The sequence below is a fragment of the Pantherophis guttatus genome, chromosome 12, assembly GCF_059756535.1.
Source record: "Pantherophis guttatus breed Tessera chromosome 12, ASM5975653v1, whole genome shotgun sequence".
In the NCBI taxonomy this organism is placed as follows: Eukaryota; Metazoa; Chordata; class Lepidosauria; order Squamata; family Colubridae; genus Pantherophis; species Pantherophis guttatus.
The window spans coordinates 10,898,720-10,921,835 of NC_142074.1; the positions used below are offsets into that span (position 1 = coordinate 10,898,720).

Here is a 23,116-nt window from a genome sequence, read left to right on the forward strand (position 1 = left end):
GATTTTTTTTAAAAAAAAAAAATCAAAAAAATCAGATTTTTTTGATTTAAATCGGATTTTTTTGATTTTTATCGGATTTATTTTAATAAAAAACTTTTGGGGTAAAAATCTATCGTAAGATAGTTTTCTATTTAGGATACATAAATAATTTAGTCTATTCAGCATGAAATGGAGCTTAGTTATGTAGCATGAGGCTGTATATTCTGCAACACTGGGACTATCGGTGAGTCAACAGTGGGTCAAAGGAGTAGCAGAGATGACAGTTGCTTTTTAAAAATTATGTTTTAAATCGAGTTGATTTAAATCAAGCCTTTTTACTAGTGATTTAAATCATGATTTAAATTGTGATTTAAATCAACTCGATTTAAATCAAATCCACCCTGTCCTTCATTGAAGCAAATAGAGAAACCAGAGGAAGCTTCTATGTTATGTATCTCTGGGAAAGGATGCCTAAATTCTTCCCGGAACACATCATCGGCTTTCATGACTTAAAACAAGGAAAAGCCAAAGGGGGGAAAAAAAAGGCACAACAGCACGTACATATTAAGTGAGCCAGCAAGGATACCTCAATGCCTATAAATGGAAGTGTGAACGGTTTAAGAAACAAATAAAAATATGATAATAATGCGATGGCCGCACCGGGGAGACGCATGCACAAGGGCAGTCCATCTCCACCAATGAAGTCTGTGAGAAGCACCTGATGACTGATTGTCAGACTGGAGACCAATGAAATTATTTCTGCAGTTTCTTGAGTGATTTTGTTCCTGCCACATCGTCTATTACAATGTCATTATTGAAGAAGGAAACAAAACTAAAGCTCAGAAGTCTGGAGGTAGCTAAGCTACTAAAGAAGAAACCATTCCGTATTGATGTTAACCCCTGGAGACCATCTCAAGGGGATGCTATAAAAATACAAGGGGAAGCAGGAAAAAAAAAAAAGAAAAAAAAAGACAGATGCGAGGGTATTTCTGCGTTTGGCACCTGGTGTATCTTAGATAATCCTAGTTCTCAAGTATGTCGTTCGTAATAACATTAATGTAGGTGTTAAAACATCTCACATCTTCGATTTGCTACATTATATACAAGGTACCACCCACCCACTCTCCCTTTTAAAACATAAATTAAACATTAAAAACCAATTGGGGGGGGGGAAGGGAGGGAACAAAGCATATCAGAACATCCATATGGGGGTCATATTTCATTATCAGTCACAAATTCATGCACACTTGGCCAGGGGGAGGAGGGGGGGAGGAGGAGGGAAGAGATAAAAAGCAATCCGGATCCTGCGCATTAACAGAGAAAACTGTAAACATTTTATAGCTGCCTTTTTTTTTTTAGGATCTGTGTATTGTGCAAAAGTCATTATGAGAAGGAAGGAAGTTCATGGCAGACAATGTTTTTTAAAAAAATCTGGGTAAGAAGGTGCTGCTTCTATAATGCACACACACACACACACACACACACACAAACAACAACAAAAAAGGGGGGGAAGGAAAAAGAAAACAACAAGGAGAGACTTCGTAAGCACACATTTATCTCCCGCAAGTCCTGGGACCAACTCAAGGTTTAGTGTGATAAAAAAAAGGGGGGGGGGTTTCTGCAGGTAATAGGATGTGCAAAGAAGACTTTCGTAGCCTGCGTCGGCCAGCAAGCAGAAGCCTCCGAACACATGAAAACCATATGAAAAGCACCAGGGGGAGGTGAGGGGGTGGGAATCAACAGATTCCCTCCCCCACAATTTGCTTAGCAGATTTTCTGGCGTGAAATCCCTGCAGTTTAAAAAGCCTTGGAAGTCCTAACGTCGCTGTTCAGGGTCTCTCCTCCCCTGCCCACACCGCCAATATCCCCCCCCCGCCACCACCAACCACCGTGTCGGGGGTCAATAATTCCATCCCATGAGATGGCTAACCCTGGCTTTCTCTGTCATTTTCCGTACCCTGCCCGACCTGGAAGTGCCAAGGTTCAGGGGATCCTCGGTGTGCACGAAAGTGTCATTGTCCGAATCGTCGTTGTACAAAACGGTTCGCCGGCCTTCGTTCCTGGTTTTAATCCGAGGGGGCCGGCTAAATCGTCCGCCGAAGGTGTTCTCGTTGAAGCGTCCGCCGAAAAGGTTCTCGAACTCGTCCTCGGCCATGCGGGGGCGCTTGGCCCGCGAGCCTCCTCTCCCTCGGCCTCTTCTTCCTCCTCTGCCTCCTCTTCTTCCCTGGCTGCATCCTCTTCCTCCCCGGCTGCCTCGGCCCCCTCGGTTCCACCTCCCCCACCGGCCCCAGCGCCCTCGCCTTCCCGTCCCCCTGCCTTGCCAATTTTTTCTCCTGCCGCTAGAAAGGTTCCTTCGGATTTTTCTTTTCGGTTTCACTTTTACGGATTTGCTGTAGTCGTGGTCTCCGTCGATGTAGTCTTGATCTGTCCTAGAACTGGATTCTGAATCCGAGTCGGAGCCACCTCTGCTTTCGGAACTGGAGCCCGAACGGGAGTCTCCGCTTTCGGACGATAAACCAGGCTTATCTTTCGGTTCTCTCTTCTCTTGGCTGCCCTCGTCCTCCTCTTCAGAGGCGCTGGAAATTTTTCTCTTGACTCCCGTTCGAGATTCCTTCCCGTCCCCGTTCGTCAGAGGCTTTTCAGAAGGCTGATCTAGAGAGATCCAAATCGACACACATGTGAATACTAACACCAAATTATCACCAGTAAGTGGCACATTGGTGAAAAAAAACCCAAACTTATGTGAACAATTTTACTTACTACGTTCGCTAACCAGTAACTGACATGTTGTCTGAATAGATCATCCCACAATATACCATACATCTCTAGTATAAGACGCACTTTTACCGCCCCCTCCCCCAAAGTGTGGTGCATCTTATACACCGAATGTTGTTGAAGCCCCACCCACCCACCGGCCTCCACCCTTCGGCCATTTTCGGCCTCCACACATTGTATTTTTGGCCTCTGCACAACCCATTTTAGACCTGTTCCAGGTTGTGGGGATTACCACAGCACATCGCCGCCTTCGCGTGTCGCATTTTTGGCATCTGAGTGTCGCATTTTTGGCCTCTGCACGCCCTGACTTTGGCCTCCATGTGTCACATTTACAGCCAGTTCCAGGTGGCGGAGATCGGCAGCGCGGTGGCAATCCCCGCTGGCTGGAACTACCTGAAAATGCGAATGACATGCGGAGGTGGTGATGGGCTGTGGCAATCCCCGCAGCCTGGAACAGCTGATTGGCGGTATTCCGGGAGGCCAATCCAACCACCAATCAGCTGCTCGTGCTGAATCAGGCTGCAATAACATGCTGAAGCTGACCAGGCTGTTTGCTGCAACGACACTAGCCAGATGAATAACGATGAATGCTGGTAGGCAGAGGCAGAATTTTTTTTCTTGTTTTCCTCCCCAAAAACTAATGTGCGTCTTACACTCAACAAAATACGGTATATTGGGGTAGAGAAAAACTCAACCTGGAATATCTCTGCAACAGTGGATTGCTGCATTTTAGTAGGAATACAACACGATACAACCGTTGCAGGCCATCTCACGTGCTTAGCATCAACGTAGCATGCCATTTCTAGAGTCATATTCTTGGGGCTGCTTCAGTGCTGATCGAAGTGGGAAGAGTCCCTGCTAATTTTGCACTTCTCCATTCCCAGGGAAAACTGAGTCCCCCATAAGCTACCATGTTATTAAATCAAAAAAAAAAAAAAAAAAAAAAGAGAACACCCCCCCCCCAATTCACTTCTAATTTAGGGCAATGTTTCTCAATCTTGGCAGTTTACAAGATGTGTGAACTTCAACACCCAGAATTCCCCAGCCAGCAGCACGTAGAACTTAAAAGCATATTGCTTGGGGAATTCTGGGAGTTGAAGTCCACACATCTTAAGGTTGCTAAGCGTGAAAGGCACCAATTCATGAGAGTTTATGTGGAAAGGTTAATCAACAAAAGGAAAATCTGCAGGGGGGGGGAAAGGAAGGGACAAACTTTGTTTTCTGCAGTTTCCTACCTTGTTTCACTGGTGTGGATTTATTTCTCACTGGCTTATTTTTTCCTGTTTCGACATCGTTTCCGCTACGATTCTGGCTGCTGTTGGAGCCAGATGAGGAGGAGGAGGGCTGCCTTTCCATCTCTTCGGCAGTAGCTGAACCAGGGGGTTCCTCTGTATCTGAAACTTAAGAGCCGTGGTGGCGAAGTGGTTAAAATGTAGTACTGCAGGTGACTTCTGCCGACTGCTGCCGACTGCCAGCAGTTCGATCCTGACCGGCTCAAGGTTGACTCAGCCTTTCCTCCTTCCAAGGTCGGTAAAATGAGGACCCAGATTACTGGGGGCAAAATGACACTGTAAACTGCTTAGAGAGGGCTGTAAAGCACGGTGAAGCAGTATATATGTCTAAGTGCTATTGCTATTAAGGAGATGCTCTGCAATGGATCCGTTTGGGGAAAAATATCAAATAAAAATGAAACTTCAGCCTAAATCCTAGAGAAGAAGGTTTTTTTTTTCCAGAGCAAAAGCTATTTGCAGGGGCCACTCTATATTGTTCAAGGCAGCGAACTCTCTGATGCTTAACATCAGCCTGCAACAGATTATGGATTTGGTAGCTTTCTTCTAATTACAGGTAGTCCTCGTTTAATGACCAGTTGTTTTACAAGTGTTCATTCTTACAATGGCCACAGAACGAGAGCTTTATGGCCCTTAAAACATCCCTGGTCATTATAAAAGGTTGCGTTGTCTCCCCTCAATCATGCGAAGACACGTTGGGTGGGTCATTTTTAAGACCAGTTTTACGATTCGTGCTTTTTGCTAAGTTTAGGCAAATATATATATATATGCCTATTTAAATGAATGGTCCCTCGGGGAGGTATTTATGGCCACACTGAAGCCTACTGACCCCAAATATCTCTCCAATATCAATTCTAGGGTAACACAGAGCATCCTTGAAAATAATTTGATATTTACTGATCTGAACTGAATCCAGCTTGCAGGAGTAAAAGTTGATGGCATGCCCACTTGAAATATGTTTTTAATTTATTAAGGTGATTTGCCCTCCAGAGTCCCTTGCCAAGGTGATTGGCTGTACAAATTGATTGATTGATTGATTGATTGACTGATTGAATGAATGAATGAATGAATGAATGAATGAATGAATGAATGAATATATGAACCAACTAATCCTACTTACCATGAGATGAAACTGAAGAATTAGTCCTAGTTAAAGGCAGTGAGGTATTCAAGTTTGTTTTAGGCTGCATCTTCAGTTGCTTTTGTTTTCCTTTTGGGCTGAAGGCATGGAAGAAGGAAAACAAATTGAAAGAGATATTTTTTTTTCAACGCCTAGAAACCTGGTTAATCATAGGGAGCTTTCTACAGATAGATAGATACTGTTCTGGCCCTTCTTTTTCTTTTTCCACCTTACAAAGTCTGGCCTGATCTGCAGATCTTTCCCTCTGCTATATCTTTTGTTGCACGATGCATTGCAGGGTCTTAAAAAACTGCTTTCTCCTTTCCCTTCTAAAATCTTCCCATTGATTTTCTTGTGGGTGCAAAGGGCTGCAGAATGAGCAATACAGCGGATTGATGGCCACAATTAAGAAAGGAGGAGGACATAGAATAGGATAGGATAGGGTAAGGTAGACTATTATAGGTTAGAGTAGAATAATAGAACTAGTATAGTATAGTCAGTATAGTATAGTATAGTATAGTATAGTATAGTATAGTATAGTATAGTATAGTATAGGATAGGATAGGATAGGATAGGATAGGATAGGATAGGATAGGATAGGATAGGATAGGATAGGATAAGATAGGATAAGATAGGATAAGAAAAGGAGAGGAGAGGAGAGGAGAACAGAACAGAACAGAACAGAACAGGAATAAGAAGAGTAGAGTGGAGTGGAGTGGAGTGGAGTGGAGTGGAGTGGAGTGGAGTGGAGTGGAGTGGAGTGGAGTGGAGTATAGGGTAGGGTAGGGTAGGGTAGGGTAGGGTAGGGTAGGGTAGGGTAGGGTAGGATAGGATAGGATAGGATAGGATAGGATAGGATAGGATAGGATAGGATAGGATAGGATAGGAAGAGGAGAGGAGAGGAGAGGAGAGGAGAGAGAGGAGAGGAGAGGAGAGGAGAGGAGAGGAGAGGAGAGGAGAGGAGAGGAGAGATGAGGAGAGGAGAGGAGAGGAGAGAAGAGAAGAGAAGAGAAGAGAAGAGGAGAGGAATAAGAAGAGTGGAGTGGAGTGGAGTGGAGTGGAGTGGAGAGGAAGGGAGGGTAGGGTAGGATAGGGTAGGGTAGAGTAGGATAGGATAGGACAGGACAGGACAGGACAGGACAGGACAGGACAGGACATGAATAATAGAATAGGCTAGACTAGGCCAGGCCAGGCCAGAGTAGAACAAAATAGAACATAACACTTTATGTGGTCAAGTGTGATTAGACACACAAGAAATTTGTCTCTGGTGCAGAAGCTCTCAGTATACATGCAAAACAACGGAGTAATAATAATCATAACAATGATACCGACAAGAAGGGATAGTAGAGAAGATGAGAAGGACAGTAATAATATAAGCATCATTTCACAGGCAACAAACCCATCTTGCTACCTTGGTGCTCTGCTGCTAGAAGAAGAACCGCTGCTACTGCTTCTCAGCCGTTTTCGGTACCGTAACCGCGGCCTTCGCCTCTTCTGACACTGAACAGCTGACTTGTACTCGGAAATGATGGTTTTGATGTGGTTTTCGAATAAGGCAGAGAGTCGGAGTGTCATGCTATAGATCTGTAGAAGGAAGGAAGGAACATCTGCATTCAAGAGTGATGTGGAGCAGAAAGTTTGCCAACCTTACATTGGTTTGCTTTTATCCATGTTCCAGTAGAAGCTAATTCCTCAAGTATATCCATGGATTTAATAATAATAAAAAAAAAAACAACAGCTGGACAGAAGTGTTTTCAGTAGGGTGAAAAAGCTTAATAATGTGCAACCAAACAAGAAAGGAATCTTTTAGCTAGAATGCCTGATATTGACAATGTATTTTTCAGATTTATTACAAGTAATCCTCGATTTACAACCACAATTAGGACCAAACTTTATGTCGTAGAGCAGACTAACAGAGTCGTTGGAAGGGCCCTTGTAGGTCATCTAGTCCAACCCCCCGCCCAAGCAGAAGACCCTACACCATTTCTGACAAATGGCAGTCCAGTCTCTTCTAGAAAGCTTCCATTGATGAAGCTCCCACAACTTCCGAAGGCAACTTCTGTTCCATGGGTTGATTGCTCTCACTGTCAGAAAATTTCTCATTTCTAGCTTGAATTTCTCCTGGATCACTTTCCATCCTTTATTCCTTGTCTGGCCTTCGGGTGCTTTGGAAAATAGCTTGACCCTCTCCTTTCTGTGGCAGCCCCTCAAATATTGGAAGACTGCTATCCTGTCTCCCCTGGTCCTTCTCGTCACTAGACTAGCCATGTCCAGTTCCTGCAACCGTTCATCGTATGTTTTAGCCTCCAGTCCCCTAATCATCTTGGTTGCTCTCCTCTGTACTCTTTCTAGAGTCTCAACATCTTTTTTATAGTGTGGTGACCAAAATTGGATGCAGTATTCCAGGTGTGGTCTTACTAAGGTTTAATTTTATCATGCATGTTCAGCTTCATTTTGTCAGAAACTGGCTGGGAAGGTTAGAAATCACAATCACCTGACTGCAGGATGCTGTAACTGGTCATAAACTGTATCTAAATCTAAGTGCTATTGCTATTGTATAATAGTTATTAGCAAACAAGTCTTTGCCAAGAGGGCATCCCTGATGAGGTAAATAACAGAATTAAGAGGATTGGTAAAAAAAAAAAAAACTCTACCTGGAATGAAGGAAACTAGCAATTGTTTTCAGGTAAGCTCTGAATTTTAAAACATGACACTATTTAAAATCCGCAGGGTTGTGGTTTTTTTTTTTTTAATATGCATCTTAATGTCAGACCTGGAAGCCATATTTCTATCTTTGTTCCTTCAGGCTTCAGGCCTGCCACAAATCCTACTGTGGGAAATGGGGAGGGGGGACTGCATAGACGGAAGAAGATATGTAGTCACAATGAAATTCTTTATAGAAAGTCAAGGCCATTGTGCCCTGCAGCTGTGCTGAGAGGAATGAGGACGTATCTTCTGTTCCGGACCGGTGTCTGATTAATTCATGTGATGGACATGTGGGTGAGGGGCAAGGTCTTGAACTTCCTTTTGGGTGAGGAAAACCTGGAAGCTCTCAGATTCGGGTTTTCCCAGATGTGCCAATATAGAATAGAATTTTTTATTGGTCAAGTGTGATTGGACACACAAGGAATCTGTCTTGGCATACGCTCTCAGTGTACATAAAATAAAAGATATGTTCATCAAGAATGATAAGGTACAACACTTAATGACAGTCATAAGGTACAAATAAGCAATCAGGAAACAATATCAATATAAATCGTAAGGATATAAGCAACAAAATTACAGTCATACAGTCATAAGTGGAAGGAGATGAGTGGTGGGAACGATGAGAAGATTAATAGTAGTGCAGACTTAGTAAATAGTTTGACAGTGTTGAGGGAATTATTTGTTTAGCAGAATGATGGCATTCGGGAAAAACTGTCCTTGTGTCTAGTTGTCCTGGTGTGCAATGCTTTATAGCGTCGTTTTAAGGATAGAAGTTGAAACAATTTATGTCCAGGATGTGAGGGGTCTGTATGACATCTCTAATAAAAGTTAGCTTTGAGGAACTTCAAGCCTCGGAATTTGATTTCGTTGGGGGCGTTACTTGGAACGCTGACACAGGAGACGAATAGAATAGCTATTGGTTACATTTTTCCCATCTTACCCTTGATTTCTTATTTGGAGTGTACGCTTTGGAGTTGTAGAATATCAAGCGGACGTCTTTGTAGAATTCCAGAGGGTTCATATAATTACCCGCTTCCAAAGTTTCTTTCACAGTGCTGAAGTCCATGGGAGTGTCCACGATATCTCGATAGTCCTGAGAAGAATGTTTGTCCACCTATGAAAACTTCAAAATCTAACAAAGCGATCTGAGGGACAGGCTGATTAACCCAATAGCAATGCATTCACCCGGTCTGACTAAGGAGAGACCCCGCCCCCCACATTTTTCATCCCGGATGTTAAAGGAAGGATATTAAAACTTCCTTTCCCAAAGTCTCATGGAACATTCTTACTCCAAAATATACTACTTCTTTGGGTTTTTATTTTGGGGGGGGGGGTATTAAAGTTTTTTTATTTTTAAAACATACATCAATATCATCAATATCCTTGCATGGACAGTGTGGTGTCTGAGTGTCATTCATTTTGATACAAAACCAATATTAATACAAGTAAAAAGTACTACGTTGGTCAAACTTACATGGTCTAATTTTATTATACATATTTATATCAGCACATATTCCTTCATTTTTCAATTATTCAATATTAGCTGCATCCTTTTAATAGTCATAACATTATTCTTGAGCATATCTGATAAGATCCTTTTTCAAAATCTAATCTTAACCTCTAACATTCACTTTAAATATTTTTGTTATGCAAAAATATGCATAACAATATTCCCCCCGTTTCTAATTTCTTAATCTATTCTAATTCTCAGTACAGCCAATCTTGTGGTTTTTTTTAAAAGATCCTTTCTATCCATCTTCTCTCACCCTCTTGGAAGTTTCACTTCTCTTTTTAACTTGCCTCCCATACGCCTCCCTTGGGTCTTCATCTACATCCGTGATGGCAAACCTGTGGCACGCGTAGCCATATCGGTGGGCATGCAAGCTCAGCTCCGCTGATTTTCAGACCTTCTGGGCCCACCAGAAGTAAGGAAACAGGCTGTTTCCTGCCTCCGGAGGACCTCGGGGGTTGGTGGGGAAGGCTCATTTTTCTCTCTCCCCAGCCTCCAGAGCCTTTCTAGGAGTCTGGGGAAGGCAAAAATGGCCTTCACCACCCCTTCGGAGGCCCTCCAGAGGCTGGAAATGGCCCATTTGCCAATTTCCAGTAGAACCGGAAGTCTCATTTTTTGCTGTCTCCAGCCTTTCTAGGAGTCTGGGGAGGGCGTAAACAGCCTTCCCCACGCCCCCGGAGGCCCTCTGGAGGCCAGAAACAGGCCATTTTTGGCCTCTGAGGGGGGTAGAGAAGGCTGTTTTCGCCCTCCCCAGACTCCTAGAAAGGCTCTAGAGGCTGGGGACGGCAAAAAACGGGCCAACTGTGCCATCGTGTGGGGGGAGGGGGGGGGCAAAAAGAATGCGATGGCAAAAAGGTTAGCCATCACTGATCTACATCCTTTGTTTTCAACCCAACTGTTACTTCCATCTCCACTATTTTTTGCTGCCAATCAACCCACGGGTCTGTCAAATCCTCTGTCTTTTTTCCAAAAATATTTTTCAATTTATTGAATCCAAAATATACTTTGAGCCCAAGAATCATAGTGTGTGCCAGATGCTTTTTCCACCCTGTGTTAGTTGCTGGAAAGGCCAAACTCTGGGTGGAAAGAGCCTCGGAGACAAGATGGCACCTTCTCAGGCAGTTTTTTTACCTGTCCTCCCAAATTCAGAAAAAAAGCAAAACTTACAGGGTAAGAAAAGAGATCAACGGGTTGTCGGAATGGCTCAGAGTCTTCACGTTCATAGATCAGGCTTAACAATTGCTTGCAGTGGTTTTTCCAGGAATCAACACATCCTTTAGAAGGTTGCCTTTTCATTTGCCGTTTGACCTTAAGATTTTTTTTTTTTAAAAAAACAGAACATATAAATTGAATAATCTCTAAAATGTTTGTTTTCATCTCATTTAACATAGGCACCAGGTACCCAGAATCACAGTAGAACAAATGAGTTGGGTTTTTTTGAAAGAAAGAGATATGCCCATAAGATAGCTAACCTTTAATCGAGTTTTTTACAGGGAAAAAACAAACAAACAAACTAGTTAGAACATCTCAAGTTGGTTTCTATTCTTCATAAGTTACCTCTATGCAATTCTATTTATATTAGTTGAAATCCTGAAGCTTTTATTATGGCCAAAGACCGGGGTTTAACAATACATTATGAGAGGGTATAGAAGTATTAAACTATAATAGCAAAGAAAAGAAGAATTGGGGTGACATGATAACACTATTCCAGTATTTGAGGAGCTGTCACAAAGAAGAGTGGGTCGAATTATTTTCCAAAGCACCAGAGGGCAGGACAAGAAACTGTGGTTGGAAACTAATCAAAGAGAGAAGCAACCTGGAATTAAGGAGAAACTTCCTAACAGTGAGGACAATTAACCAGTGGAACAGCTTGCCTCCAGAAATAATGGGCACTCCATCACTGGAGGTTTTTAAGAAGAGACTAGACAGTCACTTCTCTGAAATGGTATAAGTTCTCCTGCTTGAGCAGGGGGCTGGACTGGAAGACCTCCAAGATCCCTTCCTACTCTACTCTACTCTACTCTACTCTACTCTACTCTACTCTACTCTACTCTACTCTACTCTACTCTACTCTACTCTACTCTATTCTATTCTATTCTGCATTCACCAGATTAAGGCTCTTCACTCAATATCTGTTCATAAATTTAGTATCATATCCCAGGCAAGCTGAGTTGTCGCAGTTGGGCACAAAATTCCCTCTTCTACACTCAATAATACTAACCCCTAAGATTTCCTTTGCTATTGGACTGACAAGCAATAAAATTGATCTTCCAATCAGCTAAATATTGGCTGACAAGCCATGTTCTGACGTTATATTATTCATCAGGGCAAGGAGGAAGATTTACTCTGGACAGGAAACAAGAACTTTTTTTTAAGAATAGAATAGAATAGAATAGAATAGAGCTGGAAGGGACCTTGGAGGTCTTCTAGTCCAACCCCCTGCTTAGGCAGGAAACCCTACACTACTTCAGATAAATGGTTATCCAACCTCGTCTTAAAAACTTCCAGTGTTGGAGCATTCCCAATTTCTGGAGGCAAGTTGTTCCACTGATTAATTGTTCTCACTATCAGGAAATTTCTCCTTAGTTCTAGATGTTGCTTCTCTCCTTGATTACTTTCCACCCATTGCTTCTTCTCCTGCCCTCAGGTGCTTTGGAGAATAGCTTGACTCCCTCTTCTTTGTGGCAGCCCCTGAGATATTGGAACACTGCTATCAGGTCTCCCCTAGTCCTTCTTTTCATCAGACTAGACATACCCAGTTCCTGCAACCGTTCTTCTAGCCTCCAGTCTGTCATGCCTGGAAGCCATATTACCTGTGTGCCTTGAGGATCCAGGCCCGCCACAATCATACCGTGGGAAGTTGGCAGGGGGGATTACATGAGTGAAGTAGAGATAGCCATAACAAACTTCTCTCATGCAATCCTTGATTGCTCTTCTCTTTTTAACCTGGCTTCTTCCTCCACCTTTTTCTTGGTGCTCAATTCTGAATGCTGCTTCTACTTCTGCAATGGCCGGGGAATATGAATGCATTTGTTCATGAGAACTGGACTTTGACTTTTTTTTTTTTAATGGAAGAGAAAGCAGCTTGGGTTTTCTAACTTCAGAAGCATTACATCACACAAAGAGAAATCAAGGGCCATCTGATGGCCACGTATCAATCAAAGTATTTTTGGAGAAAATTAAGTGCACAGCTAGGCTTGCAAGATAACTCAGTTACTTACTATTCGTTTTCCAGAGGAAGTTCCTGGGCCCTCTGAATCAGGAGATGCTTCTGCCACCTACAGCAAAATGTGATTACTACATGCGAGAGAACAAATTAATTCAAAATACACGCACGCATGTACACACCCTCCTGAAAATTATGGCCTTGGGGCAAGATCTTAACATTTGGCGAGATCACATGGGCTTTTTGAGGGGTAAGACAAGATGCTAGTTCTGCAGTTTTCTTGGCCAGGTTTTTCAGAAGTGGTTTGACACTGCCTCCTTCCTAGAACCCTAACTTTTGAGGTCGTCCCCCCCAAATTCACTTCCTGTTCAAACCAATCCCCAAAAGAACCATTTCTTTTTACCTGCTCTTCTTCCTCTGTGCTACTCAAGTCTTCTGCTTTCACTTTGTTGTAGATCTCCAGAATATCTGTACAACTCTGATCCCTAAAGAGTAGGAAGAGGATCAGCATGAGGGCTAAATAGAGATTTAAAAAAACAACAACAAAATAAAATCCCCTCCCCAAAGGTTATTACGGTCGTTGATTCCTAGAGCAAAGATTGCATTAAATGTTCATGGATCGCCTAGTAGAGTTTCATCAACACCAAAGTTTCATCAACATCAAATACGACCTCATAGATGACCCTCACTCTGTCTAGGACCTAGGAGTACTCATCTCAAATGATCTAAGCCCCAGAGCTCACTGTAACAGCATTGCCAAAAGGGCATTAAGAGTTGTTAACCTAATTTTGCAAAGCTTCTTCTCCGGTAACACTGTACTGCTAACTAGGGCATACCAAACTTTTGCCAAACCAGTTCTCGAATACAGCTCGTCTGCCTGGAATCCACACTGCATATCAGACATTAACACAATTGAACGAGTCCAGAGGTATTTCACGAGAAGAGTACTCCACTCCTCTGCTCACAATAGAATACCTTATGCCACCAGATTTGACATTTTGGGCTTGGACAACCTGGAACTATGCCGTCTACGGTCTGACCTAAGCACAGTACACAAAATTGTCTGCTACAATGCCTACCTGTCAACAACTACCGTATTTTTCAGAGTATAAGACACTCCGGACTATAAGACGCACCTACATTTTTTGGTGAGGAAAACAAGAAAAAGAAATCTGCCTCCGCCTCCCAGCAATTTTGCCTCATTGCAGCAAACAGCCTGCTTTACTTTCATTTTTGTTTTCAGCATAGCTTGATTAGCACAAGAAAAGAAAAAAAATCTGCTCCCAGCAATTTACCTCCTTGCAGTAAGCAGCAGAGGCCCGCAAAGCAATAGGCAATGGCAATCCCTGCAGCCTGAAACAGCTGAGGGTCGGGAGGCCGATCCAACGGACAATCAACTTGTGCTAATTAGGCTGTGCTGAAGCTGAAATGGGCTGTTTCTTCTTGCTGCTTGCTGCAAGGAGGTAAATTGCTGGGAGGCAGAGGCCAAAGGGTGGGGGCCAGTGGGTGGGCGGGGCTACATTTGGTGTATAAGATACACTCACATTTTCATCCCCTTTTAGGGGAGAAAAAGGTGCGTCTTATACTCCGAAAAAATGGTACTTCAGCTTCAACCACAACAATACACGGGCAAACAATAGATACAAACTCTAGGCAAACTGCTTCAAACTCGACTGCAGAAAATACAACTTCAGCAACAGAGTGGTGAATGCCTGGAATGCTCTATCCGACTCTGTTGTTACTTCCTCAAACCCCCATAGCTTCAACCTTAAACTGTCTACTGTAAACCTCACCCCATTCCTAAGAGGTCTGTAACGGGGCACGCATAAGCGCACCAGCGTGCCTACCGTCCCTGTTCTACTGTCCCCATGTATTTGTACTCATTTCATGTGCTCTTGTCCATGTTTATACTTATACCTGTTATCTCGTACATGTTTGACAAACTAAATAAAATAAAAATAAAATAAAATAAAATAAATTCATCAACAGACAAGCACACAAATTGAGACAGGGGAGGAAAAGATCCCATCCAGGCAAGTTTTCAGAAAAGTATTTCCTTCAACCGCAGGACCGCTTACCCAATGTAGTGCAGTAAAACATCTGTGACGATTTTGGCTGCTTTGACAATAGGGCTTTCGGGCTCATTGAAAGTCCTTGCGTTATGTTCGATGTATCGTACCTCCCACATTAATGCTGATATTCTCCTGAAAAAGGAGAGAAGACAAAGACACTTGTCAGAGTGTTTGCAGCATGACTACTATTTTGAGACAGCCCAGGAGTAAAATACAAGAAACATAGGTTTGTCTTACAAACAGTGGTTTATATACAAGACTTCTATATATAGACATACAAGGCACATACCAATCTATCTTCAACTCTACATGGAGAATTACAATGCAGATAGAACACAATGAGGAGAGTGATACACGAGGAGAGAGAGCTACGCCCTCTCATGGCCTCCCTTATATCAACACTCTTCTGGATTATCTAGGCCAGGGGTCTGCAACCTTAAACACTCAAAGAGCCATTTGGACTCGTTTCCCCCAGAAAAGAAAACACCGGGAGCCACAAAACCCTTCCCGTGCCTGACTATTTCTTGAGCAGCCACAAACTAGCATATGTAGTTGAACTGAACATTCTGTTTTCTTCTGAAACTTTTCTTTTCTTGGATTTATCCATGGTTGAAAAGCTCAATAAATCACGTCAGCGGGTATCGCACACTGGCCGTTGTGACACATATTTTGAGTGACAGGGAGCCGCAGCAGAGGGGTGAAAGAGCCACATGCGGCTCCAGAGCCGCAGGTTGCTGATCCCTGATCTAGGCAACTGAAAAGGGTTGGACAAGATACACTGTACATGGGTTCTGCATAAGGTTTTTAAGAGCAATTCCATTTTTTAAGAAAGTTTTAATAAGAACAACTATGTGTTATGGAGATAAGAAAGCATTCTAGTCCAAAATGCCATCACACAGAACCCTGGGCATCATTCCTTTCAAGAAAACCCTGAACCTCAGGATGGCATGCCAAAGTTGACTGTTAATCATTGACTGAAGTTATTCACTGTTATTAAGTTAATTAAAATAGTTTTATTTTAAATCTGCTTTGGTGGACTGCAAAACCTATTTATAAATACAGAAAACACCTAGCTACCGAAAGTCACACGTCCCAAATTCAGACTTGAAAAATTAAAAAAACCTTTGTGTTTGCTAGCAAATTAGTCAGTCCCACCAGAAGAATTATTGTTCCCTTATTTTTTTAAAAAAAAAATCACTAGAAGTTGCAGCAGAAGAAATTTAGCACAAAACCAAACAATGATAAACTCTTTTATATATTAGCGACCATTAATCCAACCTGTAAAATCTGTTTTCAAGTCTTCTCCTTATTGTGGTGAGGTCAGTTGGATAAGCAACAACAGTGCAATACAGAGGATAGGCACTAAGGTCGACTGGAACTGCAAAGGGATTAGAAATCTCTGCAAAAAAATAAATAAATAAAAAATAAAGCAAAGGTGAACTGAATAAAACTTTTAAGAAAGGTGGTAGAAGCATTATGTATTTAGGGGGAAAACCTCTCTGATAATTAAGGTGAAGTTTGACTTTATATAAATATTACTCTAAGCCCTAAAACCAGGTGTGCCCCCAAGATATTCTCCTAATTGAAATGTTGACAAGTAAAAATCAGATTTCTTCTGTTCGTGTTATGATATTTCAGGCAGCCCTGCAGGCATGGAAAGTCGATTGTTTTTTTTAAGTTTTGAAAGATTATTCCAAGGAATTACAAACAGGAATAACAGATGCCTCTTTAATGTACTGCAATTGATAAGAGTCATTTGTTTTCTTTTTTCTTTCCTTTCTTCTTTTTCTTTTCTTTCTTTCATTCTTTCTCTCTCTCTTTCTTCTTTCTCTCTTTCTTTTTCTTTCTTTCATTCTCTATCTTACTTTTTCATTCTTTCTTTTTCTTTCATTCTTTCCCTCTTTCTTTCCTTTCTTTTTTCTTTCATTCTTTTTTTCTTTTCTTTCATTCTTTCTTTCTTTTTCTCTTTCTTCCCTTTCTTTCTTTCTTTTTCTTTCTTTCATTCTTTCTCTATCTTTCTTTTTCTTTCTTTCTTTCTTTCTTTCTTTCTTTCTCTCTCTCTCTCTCTCTCTTTCTCCTTCCTTCCTCCCTCCCTCCCTCCCTCCCTCCCTCCCTCCCTCCTTTCCTTCCTTCAATTTATATGCCACACATCCCATTTCCCAAAGTGACTCTGGATAGCTTAACAATTAAGAATTAACAATTCTGCTCATTCTAGTCCCAACAGAGGCAATAGGGGAAATCCAGACCTGGTGATGTTGCCCTACCTAGAGAAAGAAGCTGATCGATGCCTTGGAGAACCCGCACGCATTCTTCGTCTCGGGAATGGGAGCCCCATTCTCCTTCCTGGGGCTTGTATAGCAGAGAGGCCAATTCCTCGCTGGTCACTGGAACTCCAGCCCCCACCTCATCTGGATAAGCAGCTGCAGAGAGAAGGAGGGAGGGGGAGAGAGTGAGTGACTTGGATGTATCAGGTTAATTCATCGTGGTAATGATATATCGTGATGAAGTGCCTAAAACAACGCTATCCATCTTTCATTTAAGGCAATCTCTGCAAAACGCACCCCAAAACAAAATTAAAAAGTTGATACTTTTGACTTTCTCCTGTATTATTCAAATATATCCTGTAGAGTAATTGTTCTGGCAGGTCTGAAAGGGCTTTAATTTTAATTTTACTATGCTGCTTTAAAAAAAAAAAAAAAACTGTGTAAACTGAAGGTAGCCCATGCAGTCAAGTTAAACATTATTGTTATTTTAATTTGTATTACTTTATTTCTGTATTACTTTAAGTTACTTAAAACTGGTCAATGAAATGAAGTCGTTTCAGTCCAATTCAAATTGAATTCTTTTTTATGTACAGTAAAGGCTTGTAAAAACTGACTCCGATTTGATCTATAATGCTGCTGTAATATTTTGCCATTATAAAAAAATAATCTCTATCAAAAGGAAGGAGGTAGGAAACAAGCACTATTTACTTCCTTCTGGAATTGGTTCCATGTCCCAGGGGCTCATGTTTTCTCTTTCGTTGTTGTCCCAGCTGTAAAATAATAACAATAACAACAACAGTAAAACATCTCAGAAATACCTTAGTCAAGTTAAAAAATGCACTGCAAGGCTATGGGCGAGGAAACTTGGCGAGATCCGGTTCATTTTTTTTTTTTTTATCAGTTTGTCCTCCCTATCCCCATCCCACTAAATTTGTTCCCATTTTGTCTATTCTGCCAGTAAAATCCTAACCCAGTATACATAAATTTATTTCCAACTTTCCACTGGGTGGCAGAGACTAAAACGAAACATAAAAAAATCAGCTTTTCATGGCAATTGAGCAGAAATCTTGTAATTCTAAGAAACGGGATGAAAATATTTTCAAACCAGCAGATTATCAATGCTTGTGATTACTTAATTTATGTACAAAAACTTGTTTTTTTCTGGGGTTTGAGGGGGGGGGGTTGCATTAAAATTCCAACACTTAGATTCGTCCTTACTGAACACTGTAGCACTGGAAGGAACTGTCTGGATATTCCGCTTGGAATGGCTGTTGACTCTCCACGGTTCCAAACCACCACGCATCATCAATTATACTACGAAATCTATCCCCTGCAATAAGAGAGGCAGAGAGAACGAAGTTAATACCTGCAGGGGCTTGTAAAACAAAGTTGGAAGGGACCTTGTAAGGCCTTATAGTCCAACCCCATTCAAGCATTCCATGCCAATGATGGAGCCCCCACAACTTTTGAAGGCAACCCATTATCCAGAATTCATGTTTTTTTGGGTATCAACCTTTTGAATGGCAGCAGGGATTTTAGAATGATTTGGTTCTGGAACCATTGTTCTCACCCAAGTGATTGCAGAATATACATATACACAAGAACAGTTTTTCCCCGGAACGCCATCACTCTGCTAAACAAATAATTCCCTCAACACTGTCAAACTAGTTACTAAGTCTGCATTACTATTAATCTTCTCATTGTTCCTATCACCCATCTCCTTCCACTTATGACTGTAACCTTGTTGCTGGTATCCTTAGGATTTTTCCCTATGACTGTCATTAAGTGTTGTACCTTATGATTCTTGATGAACATATCTTTTCTTTTATGTACACTGAGAGCCTATGCACCAAGACAAATTCCTTGTATGTCCAATCACACTTGGCCAATAAAGTATTCTATTCTATTCTATTCTATTCTATTCTATTCTATTCTATTCTATTCTATTCTATTCTATTCTATTCCTATTTCTTCTATTATTTCTATTTCTATTATTTCTATTTCTATTATTTATTATTCTATTCTATTCTATTCTATTCTATTCTATTCTATTCTATTCTATTCCTATTTCTTCTATTATTTCTATTTCTATTATTTCTATTATTTACTATTCTCTTCTCTTCTCTTCTCTTCTCTTCCCATCTCATCTCATCTCATCTCATCTCATCTCATCTCATCTCATCTCATCTCATCTTATTCTATTCTACATAACATTGCAGTATCATATTAAACTGGGAAAAGCTTGAAGGTAAACAGGCAAACATACCGATCTGCCAGTTTCTTTCTTTGGCTTCATTGTAAAATTGATGCAACACAAGGAAGTCAATGACATCAGGCATGTCATGGTACCTGGGAAACAAAAATGAAACGATTCAGCCAAGGAGAAGATGGAGGTGGTTGCGATAACAATAATAAATAAATAAATAAATAATAATAATAATAATAATAATAATAATAATAATAATAATAATAATAATAATAATGCAAAACTGCTGTGGGACTTCAGAATCCAGACTGACAAAGTTTTAGAACACAATACCCCGGATATCACAATTGTGAAGAAGAAAAAAGTGTGGATCCTCGACATTGCCATACCTGGTGACAGCAGAATTGAAGAGAAACAACTTGAAAAAGTCACCAGATATCAGGACTTGAGAATAGAACTGCAGACTCTGGCATAAACCAGTGCAGGTGGTCCCAGTGGTACTCGGCACACTGGGTGCTGTGCCTAAAGACCTAGGCACACTTAAAAACAATTGGCGTTGACAAGATCACCATTGGTCAGCTGCAAAAGGCCACCTTACTGGGATCTGCTCGCATAATCCGCCGATATATCACGCAGTCCTAAATGCTTGGGAAGTGTCCGACTAGTGATTTGTGATACGAAACCCAGCATGGTTATCTAATTTGCTGTGTATTCTGTCATTTTTGTGTAAATAATAATAATAACAACAACAACAACAACAACAACAACAACAACAACAACTTGGAACTGGTTAAGATCAGGAGTACTGAAAAAAGAAACTGAAAGCTTTATTTTGGCAGCTCAAGAACAAGCCCTAGCCACAAACTGTATGAAGGCAAAAATTCAACATGTTACCACCAACAGCAAATGCCGCCTCTGCAATAAGAAAGATGAGACAGTCGACCACCTGATCAGTGGGTGCAGCAAAATTTCACAAACTGACTACCTACAACGCCATGACCGTGTTGCTAAAATCATTCACTGGAAATTGTGCCAGAAGTTTGGATTTGAATACAGCAAAAACCACTGGGAACATCAGGTTGAGAAAGTTTTAGAGAATGAGAAACTCAAGATCTTGTGGGACTTTAGGATTCAGACTGACAGGCACTTGGTCCACAACACACCTGACATAACAATAGTTGAAAAGAAAAAAGTATGGTTCATTGATGTTGCAATACCTGGTGATGCACGAATTGAAGATAAGCAGCAAGAAAAAATCACAAAGTACCGGGACTTACAAATTGAAGTTGAGCGACTGTGGAAAAAGAAATCATGTGTTGTCCCGATTGTAATTGGAGCCCTTGGTGCAATACCCAAGGGTTTTTGGCGCTCTCCCTGGTCTCGCCTCCTCCACTAGAGACAATGGATCCCCCAGCCCCGCCTGGGCCACCACAAGCACCCCCGACATGAGTGAAGTCGAGCTGGCCATGCCCACCCCGGCCACACACACCCGGCCCCCCGAGGTCAAACACAACCCTGATGCGGCCCTCAATGAAATCAAATTTGACACCCCTGGGTTAAGGCATCAGGTGAGAAACTAGGGGACCGTGAGTTCTAGTTCCACCTTAAGTATGGTCGAAGGTTGCTGTGCATAGTTGGTGAGTAGAAGAAAAAAAATGAGACCTCCATTACGCGCTTTTGGGAAGAATGAAAAGCACATGTAGAGTCTCCCAAAATACCTAATTTAATTAAAATACTGCGGCTGAGACAGCCAGTTTGGTGTACTGGTTCAGACACCAGGCTAAAAACTGGGAGATCTAATCTTGCCACAGGTACAAAACCAGTTGGGTGACATTGGGCCAGGAAGGCTGAAAGAAAACCAGTCCAGGAAATTGCCAGGAACTAAAAAATTTGAGTGCACCATCAAAAAAAGAACAATAAAAAGTAGCCGTCGCTTAGGGACTGTCTCCTTCAGCAACCGTTCACAGTTACGACGGTGATGAAAAAGTAACTTGGACTAATCCTTGCATTTACGACCTTCACAGATCTGTAAAGCAGAGGAAGTAAGAGCAAGGAGGTAAGTGCTTAGGGAGAAAGATCACTTAGCAATGATTTTTGCTTAAGGACTTGGTTGCCAGTCTCAATTGTGGTTGTTAAATGATAAAAATAATTTAAATATGTATAGTGGCCAATGACTCTGAGTGGTTCGTAACGATCCAGAGACATTACAATGGAATTGTTAAAAGATGGCAAGTGCAATGAAGTGAGGGGTGTCACCAGGGGTGAAATTCAAAAATTTTCCCTACCGGTTCTGTGGGCGTGGCTTGGTGGGCGTGGCTTGGTGGAGGTCATGTGACTGGGTGGGTGCAGCCAACTTTTTTTAAAAACTTTTTTTTAGCATTTTTTAACTAAAAAAAAGTTGAAAGAAAGTTTGGACAATCAGCTGTGACAATCAGCTGTGCCCGTGATCCTCGGAACCTTTTTTTTTTTTACTTTTTTAAAGCATTTTTTTACTACCAGTTCAGGCGAATGCTACTGGCCTGAACTGGTAGCATTTCACCCCTGGGTCTCACCCTCCCATCCTAAAATCCTGGGTGAAGATCCAGGTCTTCATAGCTTAGGAAAAGCATAATACTTTTGAATTTATTTGCAAGGATATCAACATGACAGAATGATTGTTAATACTCCCCCACCTGCAACTTTTTGGGAATCCCTGGCAAAAAAAACATGATTGGAAGAAGAATGGGAGGGGAGGAAAGTCAAAAGCTCAAAAGCATCACCATGAAGTTTAACTAGAGCTTTAGCGAGCCACTCACTTTATGGAAAACGATTCCCCTGTCATTTTGCCCGAGATGGGGTCAAGAAAGGCAAGCTTCAAGCAGCACAGCGTAGGTGGTCCAACTTCGTACTTAATTCCCACAATCTTCACAAATTCTTGTTCCTGTTTGTCAAAGATCAGAAAAGGTCAACAGTTTAGGGTTGCTTCCTGTTTTGAATTTTAAAGCACACCTGGGCAAAGAGCATTTAAACGGACCGCGCTTTTGTTAAATGAGCATCTAAGATAGAAATGTCTTCATACTCCGATTCTAGCAATACCAGGAATGAAACATGGATGCCATCCCTGAATCCTTAGAATCAGAGTCAAATCAGGATAAGGTTATATATATACTGAGCCACTGTACCAGGGGTGAAATCCTACCAGTTCGGGCGAACCTCTAGGGATTACTGGCATCAGTTTGCCAAACTGGTAGTAATCATCCCTCATTGGCCCCACTCATGCCCGGCCACCTCTTCCGGCCGCTCGATATTCCACAGAATTCAATGTTAAATGCAGCAGAGAGACTGCTAACTTTTCTCTCTCCATTCAGAATGGAGCTGCTGCAGCCTGTCCCTTTAAGGTAGTCCCCAGGAGGGAGGGGGCCGGGAGGGAACCATAAATGGAGGAGCAGCTCCGTTCTGAATGGAGGGAGAAAAGTTAGCATTCTCTCTGCCATAGAATTCAATGTTAAATGCAGCAGAGAGAATGCTAACTTTTCTCTCTCCATTCAAAACGGAGCTGCTGCAGCCTGTGCCTTTAAGATAGTCCCCAGGAGGGAGGGGGACAGGGGGAGCAGCTGGAATGGAGCCATTTTCGTGAAAGGCAGGAAAATGGGGAAGGGGATTTTCCTGCCTGTCATCCATTCCTCAATCTCAGCACAGACTGAGGGAAGGATGGTAGGCAGGAATATTCCCTTCCCCATTTTCCTGCCATTCGCAACAAAGAGTGGATGGGAGGGGAGGGGCCGGTGAGGAGCCCCTCGATGTGACTGATGTCGAGTTGGCCATGCCCACCCAGTCACATGACACCCCCCCAAACAAGCCACACCCACAGAACCGGTAGGGGAAATTTTTTAATTTCACCACTGCACTGTACTGTTCCTTTGCTGGGGGCTTAATAAACAAGGGAAATTCCCACCCCCACCCTCAATCACAGCTTACGGTTTTAAGCGGAGTCCTTTATTGTTTCACACTTATAGACAGAATCTTGCCAGTTCTTTATTGTGTGAAACA

The 23,116-nt window shown here is 42.0% G+C and overlaps 1 protein-coding gene across 3 annotated transcripts in view; it reads right to left on the bottom strand.

Moving 5' to 3' along the window:
* Positions 1–1,512: 1,512 nt before the first annotated feature.
* The window catches only part of BRWD3 (bromodomain and WD repeat domain containing 3), a 57,043-nt gene continuing 35,439 nt past the window's right edge, over positions 1,513–23,116 (bottom strand). Inside the window, exons 26-40 of one of the 3 annotated variants that reach the window (XM_034434990.3) lie at positions 21,883–22,007; positions 19,148–19,230; positions 18,100–18,211; positions 17,590–17,651; positions 16,882–17,037; positions 15,896–16,016; positions 14,624–14,749; positions 12,949–13,030; positions 12,601–12,657; positions 10,547–10,687; positions 8,810–8,983; positions 6,575–6,747; positions 5,164–5,261; positions 3,990–4,154; positions 1,513–2,631 (exon numbers count right to left, since the gene is read on the bottom strand). In XM_034434990.3, the coding sequence (XP_034290881.2) occupies positions 1,880–2,631; positions 3,990–4,154; positions 5,164–5,261; positions 6,575–6,747; positions 8,810–8,983; positions 10,547–10,687; positions 12,601–12,657; positions 12,949–13,030; positions 14,624–14,749; positions 15,896–16,016; positions 16,882–17,037; positions 17,590–17,651; positions 18,100–18,211; positions 19,148–19,230; positions 21,883–22,007 (2,427 nt within the window). In that variant the 3' untranslated portion in view covers positions 1,513–1,879. The remainder of the gene's footprint in view (positions 2,632–3,989; positions 4,155–5,163; positions 5,262–6,574; positions 6,748–8,809; positions 8,984–10,546; positions 10,688–12,600; positions 12,658–12,948; positions 13,031–14,623; positions 14,750–15,895; positions 16,017–16,881; positions 17,038–17,589; positions 17,652–18,099; positions 18,212–19,147; positions 19,231–21,882; positions 22,008–23,116) is intronic. The other 2 variants (XM_034434991.3, XM_087877407.1) reach the window with 2 other exon arrangements.